The sequence below is a fragment of the Spermophilus citellus genome (genome assembly GCF_964194105.1).
Source record: "Spermophilus citellus genome assembly, chromosome: 1".
NCBI lineage: Eukaryota > Metazoa > Chordata > Mammalia > Rodentia > Sciuridae > Spermophilus > Spermophilus citellus.
Window position 1 is genome coordinate 139,408,283 of NC_138182.1, and position 21,855 is coordinate 139,430,137.

Below are 21,855 nucleotides of genomic sequence, written 5' to 3' on the forward strand. Positions count from 1 at the left end.
AACACCTGCTACCCCTGCCCAAGGCCGGCTCCTTTGTAATATGCTTTCAGTTCCTTATTTTCTTTTGGATCCTTTATTATAACCTATGATGATCCTGTTATTTGTGTGATCATCTGATGCATGTCTGCATCCCTTATTAGCAGCTAATCTATTAGTGCAGGTCTGCTTTCTGTTTTGATTCACAATAGTTAAATAGTCCCTAAATATTTGTTGAATATTGAATGAATGAACCTGGAGCCTAGAGTATGCTTAATGCTCACATTAGTGTTAAAAAAATGAGAAGGGCCTATTCAACTTGGTGTGGGGGTGGGAATGGTGCAGTTTTTCTTAGATTCTTAGTTGGTTTAGGGACCCTCCTCCACACCAAAAACTAGAGAGTTTCCCTCCCTGAAGCATTCCTTGTGCTCTCAACATAGAAATATGGGTCTAGAAGGATTCTCAGAGATCATGAACTTCACATTATAAGTAAGCATGGAGGTGGTATTTCTCCAAGGCCACACCTGAATAATTCAATAAGGTAATCCCACATTGAATCCATGTCTTCAAATTCCAATTGAGTGTACTTTCTACTGCACAAAACATGGTATAATATACACATATCCCATCTGAATTTTGCCTGCCTTTCCAATTTCAACTCCAAGTCCTTGTTTGATGAAACCTAGATTCTTAGAACCAGAAGTTTTCTTTCCCTCCTCTGAATATGGTGTGTGTGTGTGTGTGTGTGTGTGTGTGTGTGTGTGTGTGTGTGAGAGAGAGAGAGAGAGAGAGAGAGAGAGATGATATCCGTCCTGTGTCATAGTTTTAATGCTGATACCCATTTCCTCTATATAAACCCGAAACCCTTAAGGGGAGAATCAATGCCTAATACATTTTATTTTCCTCAGTTCCTAATGCAGTGCTTTGTAGCAGCAAATGGATTTCATCTCTTGCATCAGCTCTGACCGATAGCTCAGAGTTGTAGCAGTTGTTTAGAATGCTTTGGTGAAGAACAATATGAAGTCCTGTGTAGATTCAGAGGGAAAGAATTCTCTAATCAATGAATGCTGTGGGCAAGGGGACGAAGGGGGTAACGAAGGTACATGTGCCCCACGGAGGGCAATCGCAAACCTGCTTTGAATGAACGAATAAAAAAAACAAATCTTGTCCCTATTACAAATGTCTGATGTGACTATCTGTGCCGAGCCTCTGAGAGGACAGCAGCAATCTCCCCCCTCCCAGCCCAGGTGTCTAAACTAGCCAGAGGAAGAAATGTTTGCAAGTGCTTTTCGGTACCAAAAAGCTGATGATCATCAGTATTATAAGAACAGAGAGTCAACCACGGACACAGGTCTTGTGTGTGTCTTGAAGGAAGGACATATGAGCCAAAATCAGAATGTGACATCAACCAGGGAGCTGGAGACATCTCCTATGGAACCAGGAACCAGGAGCAGGGTGTGGGTGAAGAAGACAAACGCCAAATCCTTCAGCTCAGAAATACAAGCCCATGCAGCAGTGGTTGAGGAGAAGGGAGGAAGAATCTTGTGACTTGACCCACTCAAAACACCACCTTCTCACGTTACCACTCAAATCCACTCTGTTTTCCATGCTTGCTCAAGACCCAGCTTCCCCCCAAGAAGTCTCCACAATTCACAGCCAATGGTTTCTGCCCCGGATGTCACATTGAACCCCGAACAAAACGCCACTGAAGTGATTCTCCTGCTGGCTCTTCCAATTTGGGGGTCCACAGAGTTATAAATTTTCAAAGGGAGAAAGCTCACTGAGTTCTGAAATCCCCTATACTGGATTCTCGTACTAACTTGGGTTCTTATTTGTTGCCTAATAGGAAGAAATCATCTCTCTTGGTCTCTGTAGCATCATCTCTAAAATTGGGGTAATAACCTTTTAAGATTGTCATAAAACTTGAATAAGATAACATCTGTGAGGTATGCGGCACATAGTAGGTTGTCAAAATAGTCTTCATTTGTCCCCCTTCTGGCCACACTATTCTCTTCCTTACTGTATTCAGACTAATTTTTTTGATAGCAGGAGCATGTTGTGTCCTTTACTGTTTGTTACAGGGTGAATAATAGATATTAGAATGAGATAATAAAATATCAGAAGATAAAGGATATAAATCAGGGGTGAGCAAATTGGCTTATTTAGAAGGCTGGACAAGCAATATAATTTGGTTTAACAATGGTCACGTGTTCAACAGAGAGTAGTAAGAATTTTGGTGAACTTGAACGTGTTTGCTTGATATTTATTTATTTATTTATTTATTTTTATTTTTTTTTTTAAGAGAGCGCGAGAGAGGAGAGTGAGAGAGAGAGAGTGAGAGAGAATTTTTAATATTTATTTATTTTTTTAGTTCTTGGCAGACACAACATCTTTGTTGGTATGTGGTGCTGAGGATGGAATCCGGGCCGCACGCATGCCAGGCGAGCGCGCTACCGCTTGAGCCACATCCCCAGCCCGTTTGCTTGATATTTAAAGAGAATGGAACTTCCCCAGCTCTAGACAACAGAAGTTGAGCAGGAATGTGGGCCCAGGATTGCTTAATGCCCTATTTTTTTTTTCAAAGAAGTCAGAAATCTAGATTTTTATGCTAAATGTTGAAAAATATTGTCCAGGTCAAGCAAATTAAGGCTGTTAGTTTGTAACTCTGGAAAAGATGAGCAATGCATCTTGAGGGTCTCACTAAGTTTCTGAGGCTGGCCTCAGAAAGTCCCTGAGCTTTCCAAGGAGGTATATAATAAAAGGAGGCCCCACTGTGATCAGGGATGTGACCCTCCCTGATTTGACCCTACAAATTTTAAGGAAGGCAAGATGTCCAAGTTTTAATGTGAAATTCCATCATTCTTGCACAGTGAGCCCCCAAAGTGCACATCTATACTAGAAATGACTTGTGGGGAGGCCATCTGGTGACCTCCTCTGTAGCATTTGACAAATGTCAAATGCGAAGCCTGCCATGGAGTGCCACTGGAGGTCAGAGCGGAAAACCGCAGCCAGGTAAGGCAACCTTTTGTACCTGCCATCCTCTCCGCCTGGAAAACACTTGCCTCTTCCCTTTTCCTGCCGTCTCACTTATCCTTCTGGAAAACGTCTGTGTACCATTCAGTTCAACCACCACTTCATGAAGGGCAAGCCCCTGCCTTCAAGTATCTCCAACAAATTGCAGCCCTAGCACTTAAAACATTACATTTTCATTTTCTCTTTACAGGACAGCCTGTCTCACTAGGGATAAAGTCCTCCAGGGCAGGGAAGTTTTGTCTGCCTTTCTGGCACTTAATGTGATATCTTGGTTTGGCTAAAGGCTCAAAAATGCTTACTAAAGAAATGGAATAATTTTTTTAGATAAAAAGAGTTCTTTCAAGTGTGCTGTTCATACTAACTATTACAGAATCCTTCCATGACCTACTCTTAAATTTTCTGTTTCAGGAAATAGAGAGTCTGCTCCTAAGTCTTGCTTGAAACAAGTTCCCTGAATGAATTTTACGTATGCTGAAGTTTGAGGACTAAACTGTAGGCTTTACCAGGAAAGAGGCTGGGTAGGCTTTGTGGGCCCTTGTATTCCAAGGCACAGTGATTGGACATTGAGCATGTACTTGCTAAACAAGTGAATAAATAGCAGAGTGAATGGAAAGGTAAGAATTGAGTTGCAATAATGCATCTCAGACCTATAATCAGAACTCCATCATTATTTCACTCATTCATTCATTAAACTTATCACAAAGGCACTTCTTAGGCTGCATGGGTACTGCTCTAGAGACAGCTTCCCCCAACCTGCCTTTGTGGGCTTGGGAGTGTGCTGAGAGGACAGCTCAAGTCATTTGGGTTGCTGAAGGAAGGTCTGCCTTCCTGTTCATGGAGGCAGACAAGGAGAGCAAGAAAGAGTGAATGCAAAGGCGATTCCCAGCTCTTCCCTTGGCCAGTGCTAATAGTAATGCTCCTCTTGCGAATCCTCTGATCTGCTACCCTATATTCACCACCTTCTTTTTTTAATGCCTTGTTGTTAACACATCTAATAAGAATAGTTCCTATTGCATTTCTTCTCCCTTCCCTTCTCTACCCTCTGGTGGAAGGATAATGAATAGCAAAATACACAGAAAAAAAAATCAGATGTCAGCAAAAATTATGAAAAATAATATTTGATCATTTGGAGGTAAGAACAGTTGGAACAGTTAATTTAAGGTAACTACTAATCCATATTTCAAAAAAAGTACACAAAATTAAATCTGAATAAGATAGTTTTCTTGGTTTTCCGTGTGTGACTAATTAAGTTATTCTGCCCCAAACCAATCTATTCCCTTTGATGTTTTTTTTTTATTGCATTCAAATTGAGACAGATGTAGAGTTTTCCCAGACCAATGGACCATGGTGAATATGCCCCAAAGAGTCCCCAAGCCTTACATGAAAATTAATAGAGACTCTTTTGGTCAGGCCAGGAATTACAATGCCATTGTTTCCACCCAAATTGCCCAGTACTTCCTCTGATCTTGGAATGAAAAAGAAGAAACTAAAGTTCTATAAACAAAATATCAGTATTCCTTCTCAGACAATCTCCACACCAGGGTCCTCCAGTAGAGTATGAGCTACTTTCTTAAGTAAAGCATTTTATCATCTTTTCATTTCCAACCTCCATCTCAGTTCACAGCTTTAAGAAACACTTAAAGAATAGCCAATGAATAAGGCTGAAAGGCATGGAGACCTGTACACAAACATACATATGACAAGTACCATTTCAAGGACCCAGAGCTATCCTCTCCAGATCCACTGGCCATAATGTACAACATTGCCTATACCATATTTTTGCCACCCTGGTAAACAGCCAACAATTCTATTAGAGATCAAGTCTTAGGTTGTGAAGATAACAGTATAAAAACACCACCTTTTGCCTTAGAACATTTTCTCCTATTTTTGTATGTTATTATCTTGTCCTGCCAGTCAACATCTTGACTCCAAGAAAGCAGCTGACCTCTCTTTCCACCACGCTCTGCTGTAGACAATTCTCAGCAGCATGAATGAATGCACATAGCAGCCATAGATTGGTGATTCTCTAAGAAAGCACTCCTTCCTGAGAAATGAACCCCTTTGAGACTATGATTAAAAACTACAGAATATGACAAAAACTGTAATGCTTCTCCCCAAGAAATATCTTAACACTGGCATATGCATGCAAAAGACTATGCATAATCCACAGTAGTTTATAGATACTTTGATCCCCACACCTACATCCTTTCTTCAGAGACCCTACTCCAAGTCATAAGAAAAGAAAGTGATGGTTATCTGAGAGCTAAATACCTACTCTGTATTACTCTACCAATTAAACAATTAAACTCCGGCTTTGCTTTTGGAGCATGGAGTAGCCCAGTAGAACAGATTTTTAGTTTTAGCATGACTAAAATGGAGAGTTTCTATTTTGTTAGTTCAATGGTGCTCCTATGCAAAATCACAGCCACAGTTTTAAGTACTCTGTGTGTTTCTCCTTAGATGCTTTATCAGGCCACTGACTTACAAGATCCTGAAAATTCCTTTTTACTTCTTGGGCAATTGCACTATAGATGATTAAGTTACCATAAGGATCAACATGTTTATCACAGAGCTTAGAGATATAGACCTTGGGGGTCATGAGACCACCATTTTCTTCCCAAGTGACCTTGGGTAAGTTATATAACTTGTTGCTGCCTCAGTTTCCTCATTTCTAAAAGAAAGATAATATAGAATTCTCTGAAAGGATTCTGTGAAGATTAAATGAACTAACAAAAAAGCATTTAGTGCTTTACATGGGCTGTAGCAATGCTTAATAAATGGTAATACTCTTAATATCCATAAAGAACTTATCATTGTTCTTGATGTACAGTAAGTCCTCAATAATGAAACCTGGTATTTATATCAGATTATATTTATATATATTTATTTAATTTACATATTATATTTATATAATTCTTGGAATTCATATCATCATTATCATAGGAGTGCTCTTAGGGGACAGGGAGAATTCTGGATTCTCATTTTGAGGCTTCCAAGACTATTCAACTCACTGAGAACCCCCCGTGTGGGAATGAGAGAAGGGCATGAAAGATGGTTCATGCCTTCCACCGTCTCCAGCTCAGCAGACGTCTCCAAGCCAATAGTGACTCACAAAGTCTATGGTTGCCAATTGGATCCAGTTTTGGAATCTAAATTGTTCTTGCCCATTCTCTTCGCACTTTCCTGCCATTAATTCCTATTTGATCTTAATCCCTAGAGAGAAAGTGTATTTACTGATTAATTTTTGTACTTTTCTCTGACATAAAGTGGCGATCATGTAACCAACCACCCAGGTTTCTTTTTTTGCCAGAAAAACTCAGAATGATGCTTGTCGCCCACATTTTATAACATTCAATTCAGAGATCAACAATATATCTATCCCTTCTCCTTGAGACCACCTCTGTACTCTTTGATGCTCAAAGCTTGTCATACAAACTGTGTAAATTTTTCAGATTCTTTTTTTTTTTATGTCTACAAACTATGTTCTAAGCAATCAATCACTTCAAGCCATTTTGTAAGTAAGGAAACAAGTTTTAATAATTACTGGTCGCTTCTGAAAATAGGAAACCATCTACCTTTCTTAAGGAGCTATAGAGACACTTTTCTCTTTTCAACTTGTGGACAGGACATGGCTTAGGTATTCTGAACAGTTTCTTCTAAAGTCAGAAGCTTTAATTCTACATCTCTCAGAAGTTTCCTATGTGTGAAACTCTCTCAGCTGAACCAGAAAACCTCAGCAAGGTATGGGATATGCAGTCAACCCAAGTACTCCTCAGGCTGGCATTTAAAGTTAGCTGACAGTGAAAAAGCAAACCCATTTCATGAAGCATAGCAGGATCTAAAATACCAACTGCTGGAATCACTTAAAAGGCTCTGGAAATTTTTCTTGGAGGGCTTTCTCTTATGAAGACAAATGACAACCCAAGTCATCTTGGCACCACCACCACCTACCCACAGGCCCTCCTTTCATTGGTATGGCGCAGAAAGAAATCTCAGAAATAGAAGCAATTACTTACATCTATAGGTCATCTCAAAGCTGTCGCTGATGTTCACAATATCAATCTGGGGGAGCAGTTTTGGGGGCTCTGTGAGTTGCGACAAAGCAAATCTAAAAGCGGCATGTTCCTGTGACTGCTGGTTTGGAAATAATCCCCCTGGGAGGAAAGAAAATGCAACATGGTCTCTAGGCTAGAGACAGATTTTAGTTCCTCATCAGCCCACCCCCACATAAGCCCTCTTCTCCCCTGCCAATCTCATTAGTTATAGTTTTTTAGAGGTAGGAATGAGAGTCCAAACAGACCCAAATGGATGCTGAGGCTTAAACTTCTACAGATGAGCTGTTATGTGACATGATCCCCAACATCTATCACTCTGCTCAAAGATCTGATTGCTCACCCTTCAGCTCAGCTAAGGTTAAAAAGAACACAGGAGACCCGTGGCACTTCTCTTCTTCCCTTGTGCAAATTGCCCATGAGGCCTATGTTCCCATACACACACAAATCCCATCTGAGCCTAACTTGTCTTGCATGGGCCCTGTCTCTGATCACAGATCTTACTGGATGCCGGGGCTAATAAGTGTTGCAAAGTGACTCCAAACTAGGACTGGGACCTTGTGGGCTTCTCTAACATTATATCTATTTGCTTTGACACTATTGATCTTTGGCCTGTCAAGACCTGCATGCAGTTTAACTATTCTATTGCCTCTGAGATTTATTATCTATTTTCTCTGAAAACTCTTGATTTCTGCAAGTAGTGTTTTGCTTTTTCCATTACTCATGTTTCCAGCTACCTAAGAATGACTTGTTACATAAGGGATTACCACTGGGTGTTTGCATGGTACACCCTTGTGCTTCAAGGATGTGGGGTCTTAAGAATTCTTGTCAAGAGGTATGAACATTCTATTCCAGTAAAAAGCATAGTCAAGGGGCCTGTCATAGCTCCTGTCTCAAGAAACAAAAGAGTACAGGACTTACCTTTATATTTACTGTGAACATGTAAATGAATTAAATTACATTTTTTGTGTGTGAATTAAAATCAGCCATTTCTAGAGACTGAACTATAATGAATGTTTACAGATAAGTTTATCTCAGATCCGATAGGAATCACAGTCCTAATGTCATGCACCTCTAACTTCTTACATAGTCAATATGTGTTTGTTTTAATTTTTTTTTTAAAAATGAATTGCAGTGTTTTTGTTGGAGATCGTACAAGTAGAGTCAAGTACGGCCTGATGGCTGTGCTTCTAGTATTTGTTATACAATTTTAGCATTGCTACCTTTTGTTTGAAAACAGGAACAATGCTTTCAGAAGCTCAACAAGCCAGTTGGGGCTAAATGATGAAAAATCTGCAGAGCTTCATGAGCAAACAACATGCACACATACACAAATCATTTTCATGCATTTACACCCATGGTGATGTACACAAACACCCTGAGAAAGCCAGACCAAATGTCTCTAGACAAGCAGTTATAATCAGCAGAGTTTAGGCAATATATAAGTACAAACACAAACAGGGCTACAGATAAGAGCGAGTGGATTCCACATGTACCTATGCCCCCATTTTAAAGAGTAAAAACAACCATTCTGGATCCTGAGGCTCCACCCTCCCCTTCCAGATGACCACACCCCGAACACTTCTCTGTCCCCTTCCTCCTCCTCGCCAGCAATGAATGAAAGAGTGGGTGGGAGGGGTGGAGGTAGTAGGCTGCAGGCTGGGCTGCAAGGGAAGTGTCTCCAGAAGGCAGGAAGTTTTGCGTGGAAGGCAGGAGCAGAGCACACACACACATACACACTTCAGAATGTAGCTTAACAGGTGTCAGGAAACAAAGCAAGTTACTCCGTGGCCAGCCAACCACCCTCGCAACCAGATAGCTGGAGAGGCTGAAAGAGACAGAATGGCAGCACACGTGTGCCCAACAAAATACCAGCTGCACCACATCCCCCCACAAACACACACTCACACAAAGGCACACACTGTCAGCAATGTGAACTTTCCCTAGTGGAACTATCTCATTTAGGTGGACAGAAAACAGAAACCAAGCCAACCCAGATGCCTCAGAGCACAGCAGCTTGCTTGGTTCCTGGTCACAAACAGCACTGAAATGCTGGCTACACCAGAGCCCGGAGACCTGTGGACATGCTTTATGATTGGTGTTAGTGCCCTTGTTGGTCTTCTCCCCCCACCCCATAATTATGAGAAGTATCAATATCTGTCACCTCCCTCATCAACACAGGGAGGATCGGGGGCCTTTTAGAAGAAGCTCAACCAGCAAGAGAGGGGAAGGGGGGGGGGACCAAAAGGTGTACAGCATGTTGAAACCTGCCTCCAAGTTGGGAGGATGGAGCCCAGTGTAGAGCACATCGGACAGGAGGGGAGAGGAGCCTGTGTGCGCGTGTGTGTCAAAGGTGGGCAATATCTGCCATCCCAATGTCTACAAGGAGGGGGCCACAGAAGGAATAGAGCAAAGACAGGCTGGTAACTTCCAGATTGGGGGAGTGGGGAGCACCAGCCCAGCATGGCAGGCAGCAAAGACAAGGCAGCCAGAGCTCTCCAGAGCAGGAGCTAGAGCTCCCTTGCTTCAGAGTGGGGCTGCTGACATTATTTTAGCACCTAGGATAAACCCACACCCTTGATTCCTTCTTGGAGAGGGTCTCATTCCCCTCCCCCGGCTAAGAAATCACTGCCTCTTGGCAATTAAATATATATGTGCACATTTAATACATAACCACACGCATAAATACACCCACCATATATATTTATATAAATAAATGAAATCAGGCAACATCTACTAAGCAACGGACTTAACTCCTTAAGCACCCACAACCCCCTTCCAAGCCACAGCCTGATTTTTTTTTTTTTCCTTCGAAGCAGCAGTTCCTCCATTTCACCCGCTGGTGCTTGGAGTGTGAGTGGTGTGCGTGTGTGTTTGTGTGTGTGTGAACACTTCCCCTCTGCCCCTCCTCATATCAGATGAAGCCCCCCTCCCCTCCCCTGCGGGCAGCCCAAGTGGATTCCTGCGCTGGGGATAGCCAAGCACAACAGCTCCTACTGAGGAAGGGGGTGAAAGATTTCCCCCACCCCCAAAATCCCTGGCCAGATCCAGAAAGTCCCTCCCCAGGCTGCCCCTCGCACTCACCGATCTGGATATTGTTGGGGAAATTGGCACCTACTACCGCGCCTAGGAAACCGGTGCAGAAGAAGGCAAAGATGTGCTGCATATTCCTTTTTGCATTGGCGAAAAAGAAGCCCAGGTCCAATCATAGATTTGGTGTCTCCCCCCCTTCCCTTTATTCCTCTCGCTGCTCTGCCTGTTCTTTTGCTCCCGCGGTTCCTTCCTTCCTCGCTTGCTTGCTTCCTTCTGTGAGGTTTGTCTGTTTCCCTTGGAATCCGAGCACTTAAACTGCAGCGTTAACACCAACTGACAGCCAGATTAACTGAGCACGGAAAGAGAAGCCCGTCCTCATGCTAGCTGGAGCGCTCGCTCCCCCTCTCCTCCTCTCCTCGCTCTCGCAGCCTGCTCGCTCTCCCTCCCCTGCTCTGTCACTCTCCCCCTCACGCTCGCACAGGCGGCAGGCTCTCGCCGATACCCGCGGAGCCAGCTCAGAGTTCCAGGGCAGTCCTCTCCTACCTGTCACCCCTACACCCCGCCTCACCTCATCCTCCCTCCTGTGTGTTTGGAGGACAGGTGGGTGGGTGAGGGAGATGCTGGATGCTTGTTCCCCAAAGGGGCAACCCCACAGTCCCCCTGGCCTTCCCCCACTCCTGGGCTCTCTCAGCCCTCCCCCAGCCCGCAGCCAGGCCCAAGCCACTGGGAATGTGGGTTCAGCTGTAAGTCAGTAGGTGGCAGGGGGTCCCCACAATAGTCCTGGATTCACCAGCTGCTTGATCTAGGTCACTTTTTCTAGGAGTGCAAGGGCTGTGCTGGATATATCTCCTGAACTCCACTGGCCCAATTATTTCTACAACTAATTCCTGAGGGGAAGACCCTAGAAATCCCTCTTCAGAAATGTAAAGGGGGAAAAAAAAAGCTTGCCCTCTCTCCTAGGAAGAATGAGAGTAAGATAAACAATGGGAAGCTCAAGTGTGATGGGTGGGTGTTTTGACTGGGAGATTTGGCAAATTGGGGGTCTGCTTTTTTAAGTGGAATTGGTGGGCTCTTTTTGAATCCTAAGCATTCAAAACAGGTCCCCTTCCCCCTTTTCCTGTATTGCACGGAAGTCTATAGCATCTGAATTATGTGGGCGTACAATAAAGACTAAGGATACTTACACTGAGCAAGTCCATGAGTCATTTTGCAGGGATTCTAGTGAGAGGATTCAGGCTCCTTTGAGTTATCTCTGAATGTTGGTCATACTATCGTAAGCTGGGACTCCACAGACCCTCCTGGACCACATCTTTCACTGATATAACCTGTAGAGAGAACAACTGTTCAGGAAACTCATGTGAGTTGTGAAGCAGCAGTCACTCACAGCTACAGAGCACTTTACAGTAGTATCTTTCTATCCTCACGCTAACCCTGTGAACTGGCCATGAGTACTATTTTACAGATGAAAAAAAAAAAAAAAAAAACAAGGCTAACAGGATTCAAACATAGACATAGACCTACCAAAATGCATAGTCCAACCTGCAGAATTAAAATGGTTCTCACCATTACCAGCTGACCCACTGCCCTGGCTAGGACCTCTCCCCAACCTAAAATAATCCAGAAAAACAAAGTTCACCTTTTCCTTAGTTGGAAAAAAATAACAGATTTTGGCCTGATGTCTCTTTACCACTGGAAGAGGCCGTTTTATGCAGACTCCTCACTTCCTCCCAGATGCAAAATGACACACACTTACACAACAGCTACAAGGGCTAGGATTTGTAAGAAATATCAGGCCATGTTCAACATAGCCCCCAAATTAAGAACAACTTGGAGGTCAAATGCTTAATGATTTCTGTGTCCTTCGCATATATTCGTTAATTCACTTGAATGATGTTCAAAGCTGATGTTTATTTTCCATTTGCCAAGTGCCAGGGACCATGCTAAACATGGCATGTTGAACAATCCCTGTGGTAGGACATCTCATTCCCATTTTATTGACAAAGAAAACACAAGTTGCCATTGCTAACTAGGAAGAGATGGAAATTTTACCAGGGGAACTCTATCATCAGGCTCTAAAGACATTCTAGGGTTTGTGTGAGTGTCTGTGTGGGAAACTAGGAGTACAGAATATGGAAAGATCCCCTTCTAAGGTTCTCACCAATACTGAGAGTCCGTGATCCAGGGATTCCATCTTATAAGTCCTCCGCTTGCATTTTTTGTCTCTTACTATTTTGAATGGTACCTGGAGATCTTTTAAGTTCTCTGAGCTTTGTGCCTGGTAATAATAATAATTAGGCTGTCACAAAAGGCTTCACACTTTTCTGTCACCTTTCAGAGGAAGATCGCAAAGCCCCATACAAGGATTAATTAGCAAAACTTCACCACCCACCTGTAATGCATAAGAATTGTTTGGCTTTCTGGGGGGGGGGAGCTTAAAGGAGTCAAAAAGAAGGATTTTCTGTGATCATTATAAACCATATACTAAGACATATCTGAAATATAGTTCTATATTACTCTCCTGCTCAAGTATGGTCAATAGTTTCCCATGGTCTATTAAAAATACAATTATTCAATTATTAGATAAACATGGAATTTACACATTTCAAGCTTGGACATCTAGGTCAAATTACATTTATTTATCCTATTTCTCTTAATTCAAATGCTGATGTGGAACCTGCTCTGTTTCTGTCAGGGAGTCAGGTGCCCGGGGATGTGGAAAGGAACCAGGCACAGGCTCTGCCTCAAGGCAGGTGGATGTTGTAGAACAAGAAGACAGATGAACTCTGCCAACTGTCATCCAAAGCTGACCACGTGAAGTTCTCTAATAGAGGCAGAAATACAACAGTGGGCAGCAGAGAAGGAAGTCCCTGTATGCCTGTCTGTGGGAATTTAGCACAACTTCTAAGAGATGGGCTTTGAAGAATAAGGAAATTACAGGCAGAAACCAAACCGAGGTTTGGGGAAGACATGCAAACAAAGGGAAGAGATCAGCAAGGCCTGGAGGCAGGAGAGGGCTCCATATGCTCTGGGAGCCTGGAGCCTATGGTGGGTGACTGGGAAAAGAGGACAGGGAACATGGAGCCCAGAAGAGGTCAGGGCCAGAATTTGCAAGTCATTGCATTTCTGGTGAGCATTGGAGAGCTATGGGGTATTTTTAGTATGACAGTGACAATACTAAGTATGTGCATGAAGGGGAGAAATAAGTCTGATAAATTGTAGAAGATGATTTTTTTTTTCAGCCCCAAAGGTTAAAACTAACAACTTATTCTGATGCTCTTCTTTGTTGGTTGATCATACTTTCTCTCTTTACAGTCCTTAATTCAATTTTCCATGCCCACTGTTAGTCTTAGAAAGATTGGACTCTTCATACTCTGTTGGGATTGATGCTGACCACACCTTATGGAAATGTGACACACTGATTTGCATAGCATTTGGACATCTGGCATCTCATTCCATTTGCCCAATCACCCCACAAGGACAGATTTGGTAAAGCTCAGAGTGGCTAAAAGGTTAGCTTTACATGGTGGTTCTCAAACAAAAGTGGCTTCTTTCTGGGGAGATATTTGGGGATGCCTGAAGACATTTTTAGTCCTTACTATTGGGGAAGTGCTACTGGTATCATGTGGGCAGAGACCAGGAGGCATGTTGCTAAACTTTGTAGAATGCACAGGACCTCGGGACCACAAAGAATGTTCTAGTTCAAAACATAAATAGTATTGAGACTGAAAATACAATAAGGGGAGGCAGGCAATACCAGGCAACCTGTTCCAGTCTCCTACTCCATGATATGATATGGAAGAAAGATTCAATTTATCTTCTTTGAAGACTTTTCATATTAGACAATGGGCTACCTGAAGATGGATGCTCCTTAAAGTCCAGATGGATGAATGCCTAATGGAAGGATTCCAGGCAACAACAGACCAGCCTTCCAAATGCTACTCAAATTGCACCCCAGAGACAGCATGGCACCTATTTCTCAGATCAATTATGACTGATCCTGGTTCATTCTTTGGCAAGCTTCAAGTTCTATTACCATGTAGCCGAAATAGCCTTAGATTTACTTATTTGGCTTAGGTTTTTTCACTGCAAATCAAGGAAAATGGTGTTGGGCAGGATTTCAAATTCAAATGCTTCTTTGAGCCAAGTGGGAAAATGAATGAAGTAAGCCAGGGTGAGTGCAGGGCCATGAGGACAAAGAGAGTTACTGTGTGTCCCCTGTCAAAGGTGATAGAGGCACTCAATAGCAACTGATTATTGCCATTGGAAATGCCGGCCCAGGCTGGCAGATCTTGAGATGGATTTTTCATGAGAAAGTAGCAATATCGGTTTTGTGAATTTTTAAAATATTAGGTGTATCATTGTTCCAAGGGCCAGAAAACAAGGGAAGGTGTGAAGGAGGTGTCTCTGGACTTGATCTTCCCTGCAAATCACAGAGCACAGTGGAAGTGGGATAGAAGGATCCAACCACCTACCCATATTAGTTTGGGAGGCAAGTCCATCTCTTCCCTGGTTTTCTATTCCCTATCTATGAAATGAAGAGATTGGAAGAGGTGAAGGTACAAATGCTGACTCCTCTTGACAGTGGTCCTGGGGTGAGGAAGAGGATGGAGATCGTGTCCAGGGAGTCCGTTTGTTTCATCCTCCATCTCCTGTTACCTGCCACCGCAGCATTAGCAGAGTCTTTCCTTCCCTAGGCTCACGTCTCCATCTTTAAAATGTGGTGTTTCTTCTAGCTGGAACATTTTTACGCTTCTAGTGGGAAGGGGGAACCTATCAAATTTTTGATCTGAGAATGAATTGCTGACAGCTCACAAAGAGGGGGAAATGCAATCAGAGCTGGGGTGCCTCTGTGGCTTTAGGAAGACCCCTAATTTCAATGATATTAAAAAATAATAATATTTTCCATGTTTTCTAGCACAATTCATACAGAAAGCTCCCAAAATACTCCGCAGACTGTGTGTGTGGTGAGCACACACCCCAAAGAATGTAATTACCCACCCTGGAGTTCTGCCAGGTTTAACATTTTTTTTTTTAATTTTTCTTTTTTTTTTTTCTTCTTATAGTCTTCCCTCCCCTTCTCACACAAATGACAGCATTTTCATAATCCTTCAGCATTTACCAGGTAATTAGGGAGCACTGCAAGTTCTGGAAAATACTCTGGGGCAGGAAAAGAAAGAAAGAAAGAAAAGTCTATTTGAGGGAGGGTGCTCCTTTGCCTCATCATCGTTGCTGGTAGAAACTGGAGGCACCGACTGTTCCCTAAACCAGTGATGCCTTCAGTAAAGGCCACAGGGCAATATTTGCCAGTGTGGGTGTCCCCAGCACAGCGCTTTCAGCAGCTCCTCAGAGAGGCCCTGCTCTAGGAGACAAAGAGCCAGACTCTCCCAGCCTCACCTGATGGGTGCTTGTGGATGAGCCCCTTTGTCTCAGTATTTTCATCTATGAGGTAGGGATCTGCTTCATGAGACTGCAGAGGACATGAACATGTGAGGGGCCTGGAAAGGCTCCAAATGCACAGAAAGAACCTTGCCAGCCAATCTTACATGCAGGTGTGAAATGTCATTCCTTTGGAGTCCAGATCCATCCTGACATTGGAGGCCCTCCACTTGGTATCAATCTTATTCTGGAATTTCCTGTAGCTAGGTTTGCGAATCTTCCATTAAGCTGACGTCATCTTCCCCTACCCTCAAAATGTTTGCCCCTGGGATATATACAAACTTCTGATTCTATAGTTCCCCAATCTGCTCTTCCTTTCTATTCTGCCAGTCTCCCCACAGGACACATTCATTCTTTCAATGTTGTTAAGGACCACATCCTGTCCATCAGCCAATTCTAAGGGTGGTGTTCACAAAGGAATCCAACCACTTCCCACCAGCTCTCTCTTTAGATCATTCACTCCACCCTCACCTCATCTCTCCCCTGAACTGTGACCATCTTTATCTGTTATTCCTTATTTCCACGCCTTTGCATCTTCCCTACCAGTATCACTTATTTTTTTTTCCTCTGTTTAGCCGCTGAAGAGCAACTTAAAAAACAAAAACAAACAAACAGATGTCCCATCTTGTCTCTTCCCAGCTTTAAAATATTCCAGATCGTCACATCATACTTGGAATAAACTCTGAAATCTGACTTCTGTCTGCCCTTTCACCCCATCTTCCATCCCCCTCCTCCCTTGCTCAGTCTGGTCCAGTCCGTTGTCCGTCTTGCTGTTCTTTGGATGCTAAACACCACCTTGCTTCAGAACCTTGGCTATTTCTTTCTGCCTGGGTCCTTTTTCTTGTAGAAATCCACATTTTTTCTTCTGTCATTTTAGGCTTATAGTCAAAAGTCTCCTACTTACAGTATTTAAAAGAGCACCCTGTTTCCTGCCATTGACCCCCTGTTTTATTTTTCCATACAGTGTTTCTGCCGGTAGTACATTCTGCTTAACCTATATCATATAGTTAACCATTGGATCCAGTACTAGAATATCTTGTTCACTCCAGTGCCTAGAACAGTGTCTAACACATAGTAAGTTCATTATAGTGAAGGCATGGTTTCTGTCTGCCTATACTATCATGTTTTTTGAGCACTTACATGTGCCAGCCTACATACTGGCCTCATTTCATGTGATATTTACAGAAGTCCTATGAAGTATTATTTCATTTGCAGGTGGGAAGGAAGGGTTCAAGAGGTGATATCCCTGTCCAAACTTATGCAGCTATTTAAAGACAGGGACTCAACCTCCACCTGCCTTTATTCCAAGGTTGGTTCTCCTAACCTCTGTTCCATATTTTCCTAAGGGCTACACTCATGTATTCAGCCAATTTGCATTGGGAAGTCCCTTAGCAATGTGCAAGATACTTCCAAAAAGGTAGAGGGCCTTGCCTCAGGACACATGACGTATCACAAAGAGTTCTCATATTTAAAACATTATCCTCTTATGACTCAGTCAGACCATGTTTGGGAAGGACTCTGAGAAGCCCTTCAGAAAGCATGCTTGCTTCAAAAATGAGTGTCTTAAAAGAGATGGCAAATCAATGCTTCTTTCCCCACATCTGGGAGCTTTCTCTGATAGAGGCCAAATAGTAATTATGGTGCTGATTGTAGTCCCCACCCACCCTCATGGCTAAAGGGAGATTTTAATCAGTTTTCAGGAGACTTGAAACATAAATGATTCTAATTGACTGTCGTACTCCTGGTATTAAATTTTGCTGCTTGCCTAACCTCTAACCTCTCCTTTATTACTTGAAGGGAGATAGAATCACATGGAAGATAAAAGACACTAGCAGTGGAACATCTCTCATACAGAAGAGAAACAGGTAGAATGGGAGAGTTAGAAGGAAATTCTGAGATCACAGATTTCAACATCTTTAATTCACAAATGCATCAGGATATCAGAAAGGTGAAGTCACTTGCCCTGGGCCACCCAGCCAGGCAGTGGCAGATCAGGACTTGAAACCCAAACTCAACTACATGTGCAGCATGGTTGGTGTCTTGTCACAGTGAGATCTGACACAAAGCTCACTTAAAGGGGATAACTAATGGCTATAAAACTTAGCCTATAGAAATACAAGAGAAGAGGCCTATTAGATCTATCTTTCAACAAAAGAAGGGGCCTAAGTTGGATCCACTTTTTTTTAGAAGAGACAGGTGGAGTCCCTGGAAAATGTGTTCTGCTGTGTAACCCATAGCTCAGGTGGTTAGATTTTCACTAAAGACGTCCTGAGATGATCTTACAGCAGAACAGAAAGGCCAGATGGTTTAAGAGCCCATTACCTGAGAGTTGGACTGGTGGAGAAAACGTTATGTGGCGATTAACACAGGCAAGAGTCTGTGTGAACTTCCCCAGTGTCCTTAAGTGATTCACACTTGGCTCCCGGTGTGAGGGAACTCTACTGGAAGCTGCACATGTTATGCCACTGCCCCAGAAAACCCTGAGGAACAGTATTACCAACTCTTATTGAACAACTGATGAGACTAATTCAGGAAGCTAAAGCACAACCTAAGGCCACCCAACTTGTAAGTGGCAGAACCAGGTCTTAAATTGGATCATCCCTCCTTCCTAACACTGCTGTTCCTATCCCATCGATGCCCCTTTTTTGGGGAATCAGCAATCTCAGTGTTCCACCTCCCCCCGGCCCTTCCAATCAGATCATAGGTGATGCTTCTTTTTTCCACATTATTTATAGTCTTGCTAGCTATACGGAATGAGGTCTATGAAACTAGTTTGGAAGTAATCCCCTCCCCTTTACTTTCTGAAGAAATGTAAGATTAGCATCTAACTTTTGAGATAAGGCTCTCAGGCATGGCCAAAAACATAATAGATACCAAAAACATAATAGACTATAAAATACATTTTAAATAATGTATTTAAAAAAAATAAAATCTGATTCTACAATATTATATTTTTTTTTATTATTATTATTATTATTATTATTATTATTATTTGAGGTAGAGTCTAACTATGTTGCATAGGCTGGCCTTGAATATCTGGGCTCAAGTGATCCTCTTACCTCAGCATAATCAGAAGCTGGGACTGTAGGAGTGGGTCACTTGCCCAGTGTTTTCTTGTATTATTTTTATAGGAAAAGAATAGTTTTTGAACCCTAATAATGCCAACCTGACTATGGTGGGCATATATGGGAAACTAACCTCTATGGATTTATATTTTCTGCTGAAGAACTAAACATTATTTGTTTATAATGTTTTCTATCCAAATGTGAGAACATATACTCTTAAATGCAAATCAACGATGAGATTGTAAATCATTACCAAACCATTTAAGACATAAGACTTAGTTAGGTGTGAGAGAGGGTAAGGGTGGTCTCTGAGATCCTTTTTCTGATACTGGAAGGTACAACAGCTGGTAAAAGCAACAGGGCACCCACCCGTACTCCAAGGGGATAGAATGCTTATGGAAGCACTTCAGTTAGTCAATTGCATTGGACACCCAGCAATGACTAACCTCACTCAGGGCAAAGCATAAGTACCTGGGTTTGCCTTGGAAGCTAAATGTGAAAGTGAGATTCTCTAGTCTCAACTCTTTAGAACCAGACCAAGACACCATAATGGCCTGAACCCTCTTTGAGCAGCACACGTAAGACTGCCAAGTCAGGACAGGTTCTATGGTGAGGGGTACTCTCAGAATGGATGGGTTGCAGCCTTTCTTGTCACCATTGCATGGCTACCCTGGATTAGGAATACTTCTTGATAGCAAGAGCTCTACCAAACATCAGAAGTGAGAAATTAAAACAGAAGCAAATCTGAGAAGTAGAATCTGAAGGGAAGCCCTGGAGATTTTATATTCTCCCTGATGCACACGTGCACCAACCACCCTGGGTCCCTGCAGCAGCTTTTGGTAGACTGATATCTTGAGAGCCAAAGGGAGTTAAGACCTGTGGCCTGGGACACAAGTCCTCCTGGAGATCAGATGCCCACGAGGTCGCCTCCACAGTCTCCATGATATGACAGCTCACGAACCCTGTCCCTTATGCACAATTGGGTTCTTTTCCCCATGCACCTGTAGAGTTGTGGTTCTCTTTGTTTGTCTGTGATATTGAGCAGGGTACAGCAATCCATGACTGGAAAGCTTTGGTGGAAGAGGTGGAGTGTGGTGGAATATGGAACATAGAACATGAACTGGCGTTTTCTGTGTATTCACTCACTAATGTATCAGGCAGCTCTTTTGCCATGGAACACTCTCTGTTGTTTGCAGGTTCCCAGCTCTTGACCTTCAATACGCATAGTCTCCTTTTCACCTTCTAATTCTGACCAGTCCTCCTGCTTTTCCATTCCAAGGGCTTCTTCTCTGACTCAGTTTCAGCTTCTCAAAGCCCTGAAGCCATCTCTCCCAAAGGGAAATCCCAATGGCAACTGGCCCATCTCCAGTAGCTGTGACCTCACCAGAAGAACCAGAATGACTTGGCTCAAGCCCAGTGTCTTGTAAATGAGGACCTCAAGGAGCTGGCTGGGGAGATACAGCCACTCTAGAGGAGCATTCTGGGGAAAGATAGAGAACCCGGGTAGAGGGGTAGTGAGAACTGAATTCAACCTCAAGATTATTAACTTTTCACATATCTTTTATGGAGAACTAGGCTCTGGGGTCAGAACACTTGGGTTTGCAGACTAGCCCCAAAGCTTCTTAGTTGTGTGACCTCAAGCAGGTTACTCTGGTTCCCTAAGTCTCCCTTTCCCACTCTTTAAAATGGGTATAGTAACACCTCAGGGGGTCCGTTGTGATCAGTAAATGAATAGCTGCACTGTGCTCTTGGCACAGTGCCTCCTCAGCAGTCAACCTGCAACATGTTCAGGGTTAGCCCCGATTTATTGGCATCTTATTTGGACATTTGAGATGGTAATGGCAGTTTCTAGCCTGTTTTCTCTACTGAGAAAAATAAAACAAAGAATTTGGGAAGATGTGGAGTTGCCTGTGCAGGAGATACATCTCAATGAAGGGATAGGAAAGCCCATCATCAGCATAGCAAGACAATGTGAAAGTTCAAAGAAGATTCTTGGGAGGCTTCAAAAGGAGACCATTTGAATCTGAGTATGAAGACAAGGGTGGAGACTTGACATTCGAGACTACCTGAGCATATCCTGCTTGACAGAGCCACTAACCAAACCTTCTAGAGCTCAGCATCTAAATTGGATTTGTATCAACCCTCACCTACATGGCTTGAGAAATAAGAGAAGTGGTTATGAATGCCCTGTAGTAAGGGGACCTATCTGGGTCAAGACCCCTTTCACTTAAGGCCACAGAAGCTGAGCTCACAACGCATTTCTTCGTAAGAGAGAGAATCATGTAACAGTAAAGTCTCCACCTGTAGGGCCAAAGTCCCTCTATTTGAATCCAAACTCTTCTCATTATTGTGGACCCATTGTAGAAATAATTTTCTTTGTCTATAAAATGATGATGTTCAAACAGATCTCAGATACTATAACAGAATCTGAAACATAGGAAATACTCAGGTGTTAGCTCTTACCATCAAAGTCACAAACCCTCATGGCCTCTTTTGTTTTTTGGCAGGAGGTTATTTGCTGAGGGTTAAACCCAGGGCCTCTCTTTATCTCCAATTGTAGTCACTAGCTTTATTTTTTGAACTTTAATTGTAGCCTCCATTCAAATGAACCATTTAGCCAGGGTAAAATTAAGTCCTCTGAGATTCCATCCCAGTCCTGATACTACTCACACAGTGGGGATTCGTAGAACAGATTTTTAAAACCTTAATCTAAGACATGCATGGGGGGAAATCAAGCAATGAGAGTGAGGATCATCATAACTTAGAGCAGTGGTCAATAAGGGTGGTGATAGTGTGTGTGTGTGTGTGTGTGTGTGTGATATATATATATATATATATATATATATATATATATATATATATATAGAGAGAGAGAGAGAGAGAGAGAGAGAGAGAGAGACAGAGAGAGTTCTCACCAGGAGCATTTGACATTGTTTAGAGACATTTTTGATTGTCACAATTTTGAGGATGGGGAGTGACAGTTTGCTGCTGGCACCCAGGGGCGAAGGGCAAAGATGATGTTCAACATCCTATTGTGCACAGGATGGCTTCCCACAACAAAGAGTAATTTGGCCCCAAATGTCAATCATGCCAAGGTTGAGAACGCCCAGTTTAGAGGACTTTGAGCAGCAGTGTCATGTGTCATGCTGTGCTTCAGAGATTATCCATGAGACCAAGGCAGGAACCTGTGAGACAGTGGTTGCAATTACAGTTAACTAGGTGAATTCCAGAATTAGGGCAATAGAAGTGGGAGTAAAGAG

At 42.8% G+C, this 21,855-nt stretch overlaps 1 protein-coding gene across 2 annotated transcripts in view; it reads right to left on the reverse strand.

Annotated features, from left to right (window-relative positions):
• The window catches only part of GRIA1 (glutamate ionotropic receptor AMPA type subunit 1), a 301,467-nt gene extending 290,993 nt beyond the window's left edge, over positions 1-10,474 (reverse strand). For both annotated transcript variants that reach the window (XM_081305244.1, XM_081305245.1), the window contains exons 1-2: positions 10,146-10,474; positions 7,026-7,163 (exon numbers count right to left, since the gene is read on the reverse strand). In XM_081305244.1, coding sequence (XP_081161370.1) covers positions 7,026-7,163; positions 10,146-10,227 — 220 coding nt within the window. In that variant the 5' untranslated portion in view covers positions 10,228-10,474. The remainder of the gene's footprint in view (positions 1-7,025; positions 7,164-10,145) is intronic.
• Positions 10,475-21,855: the final 11,381 nt, after the last annotated feature.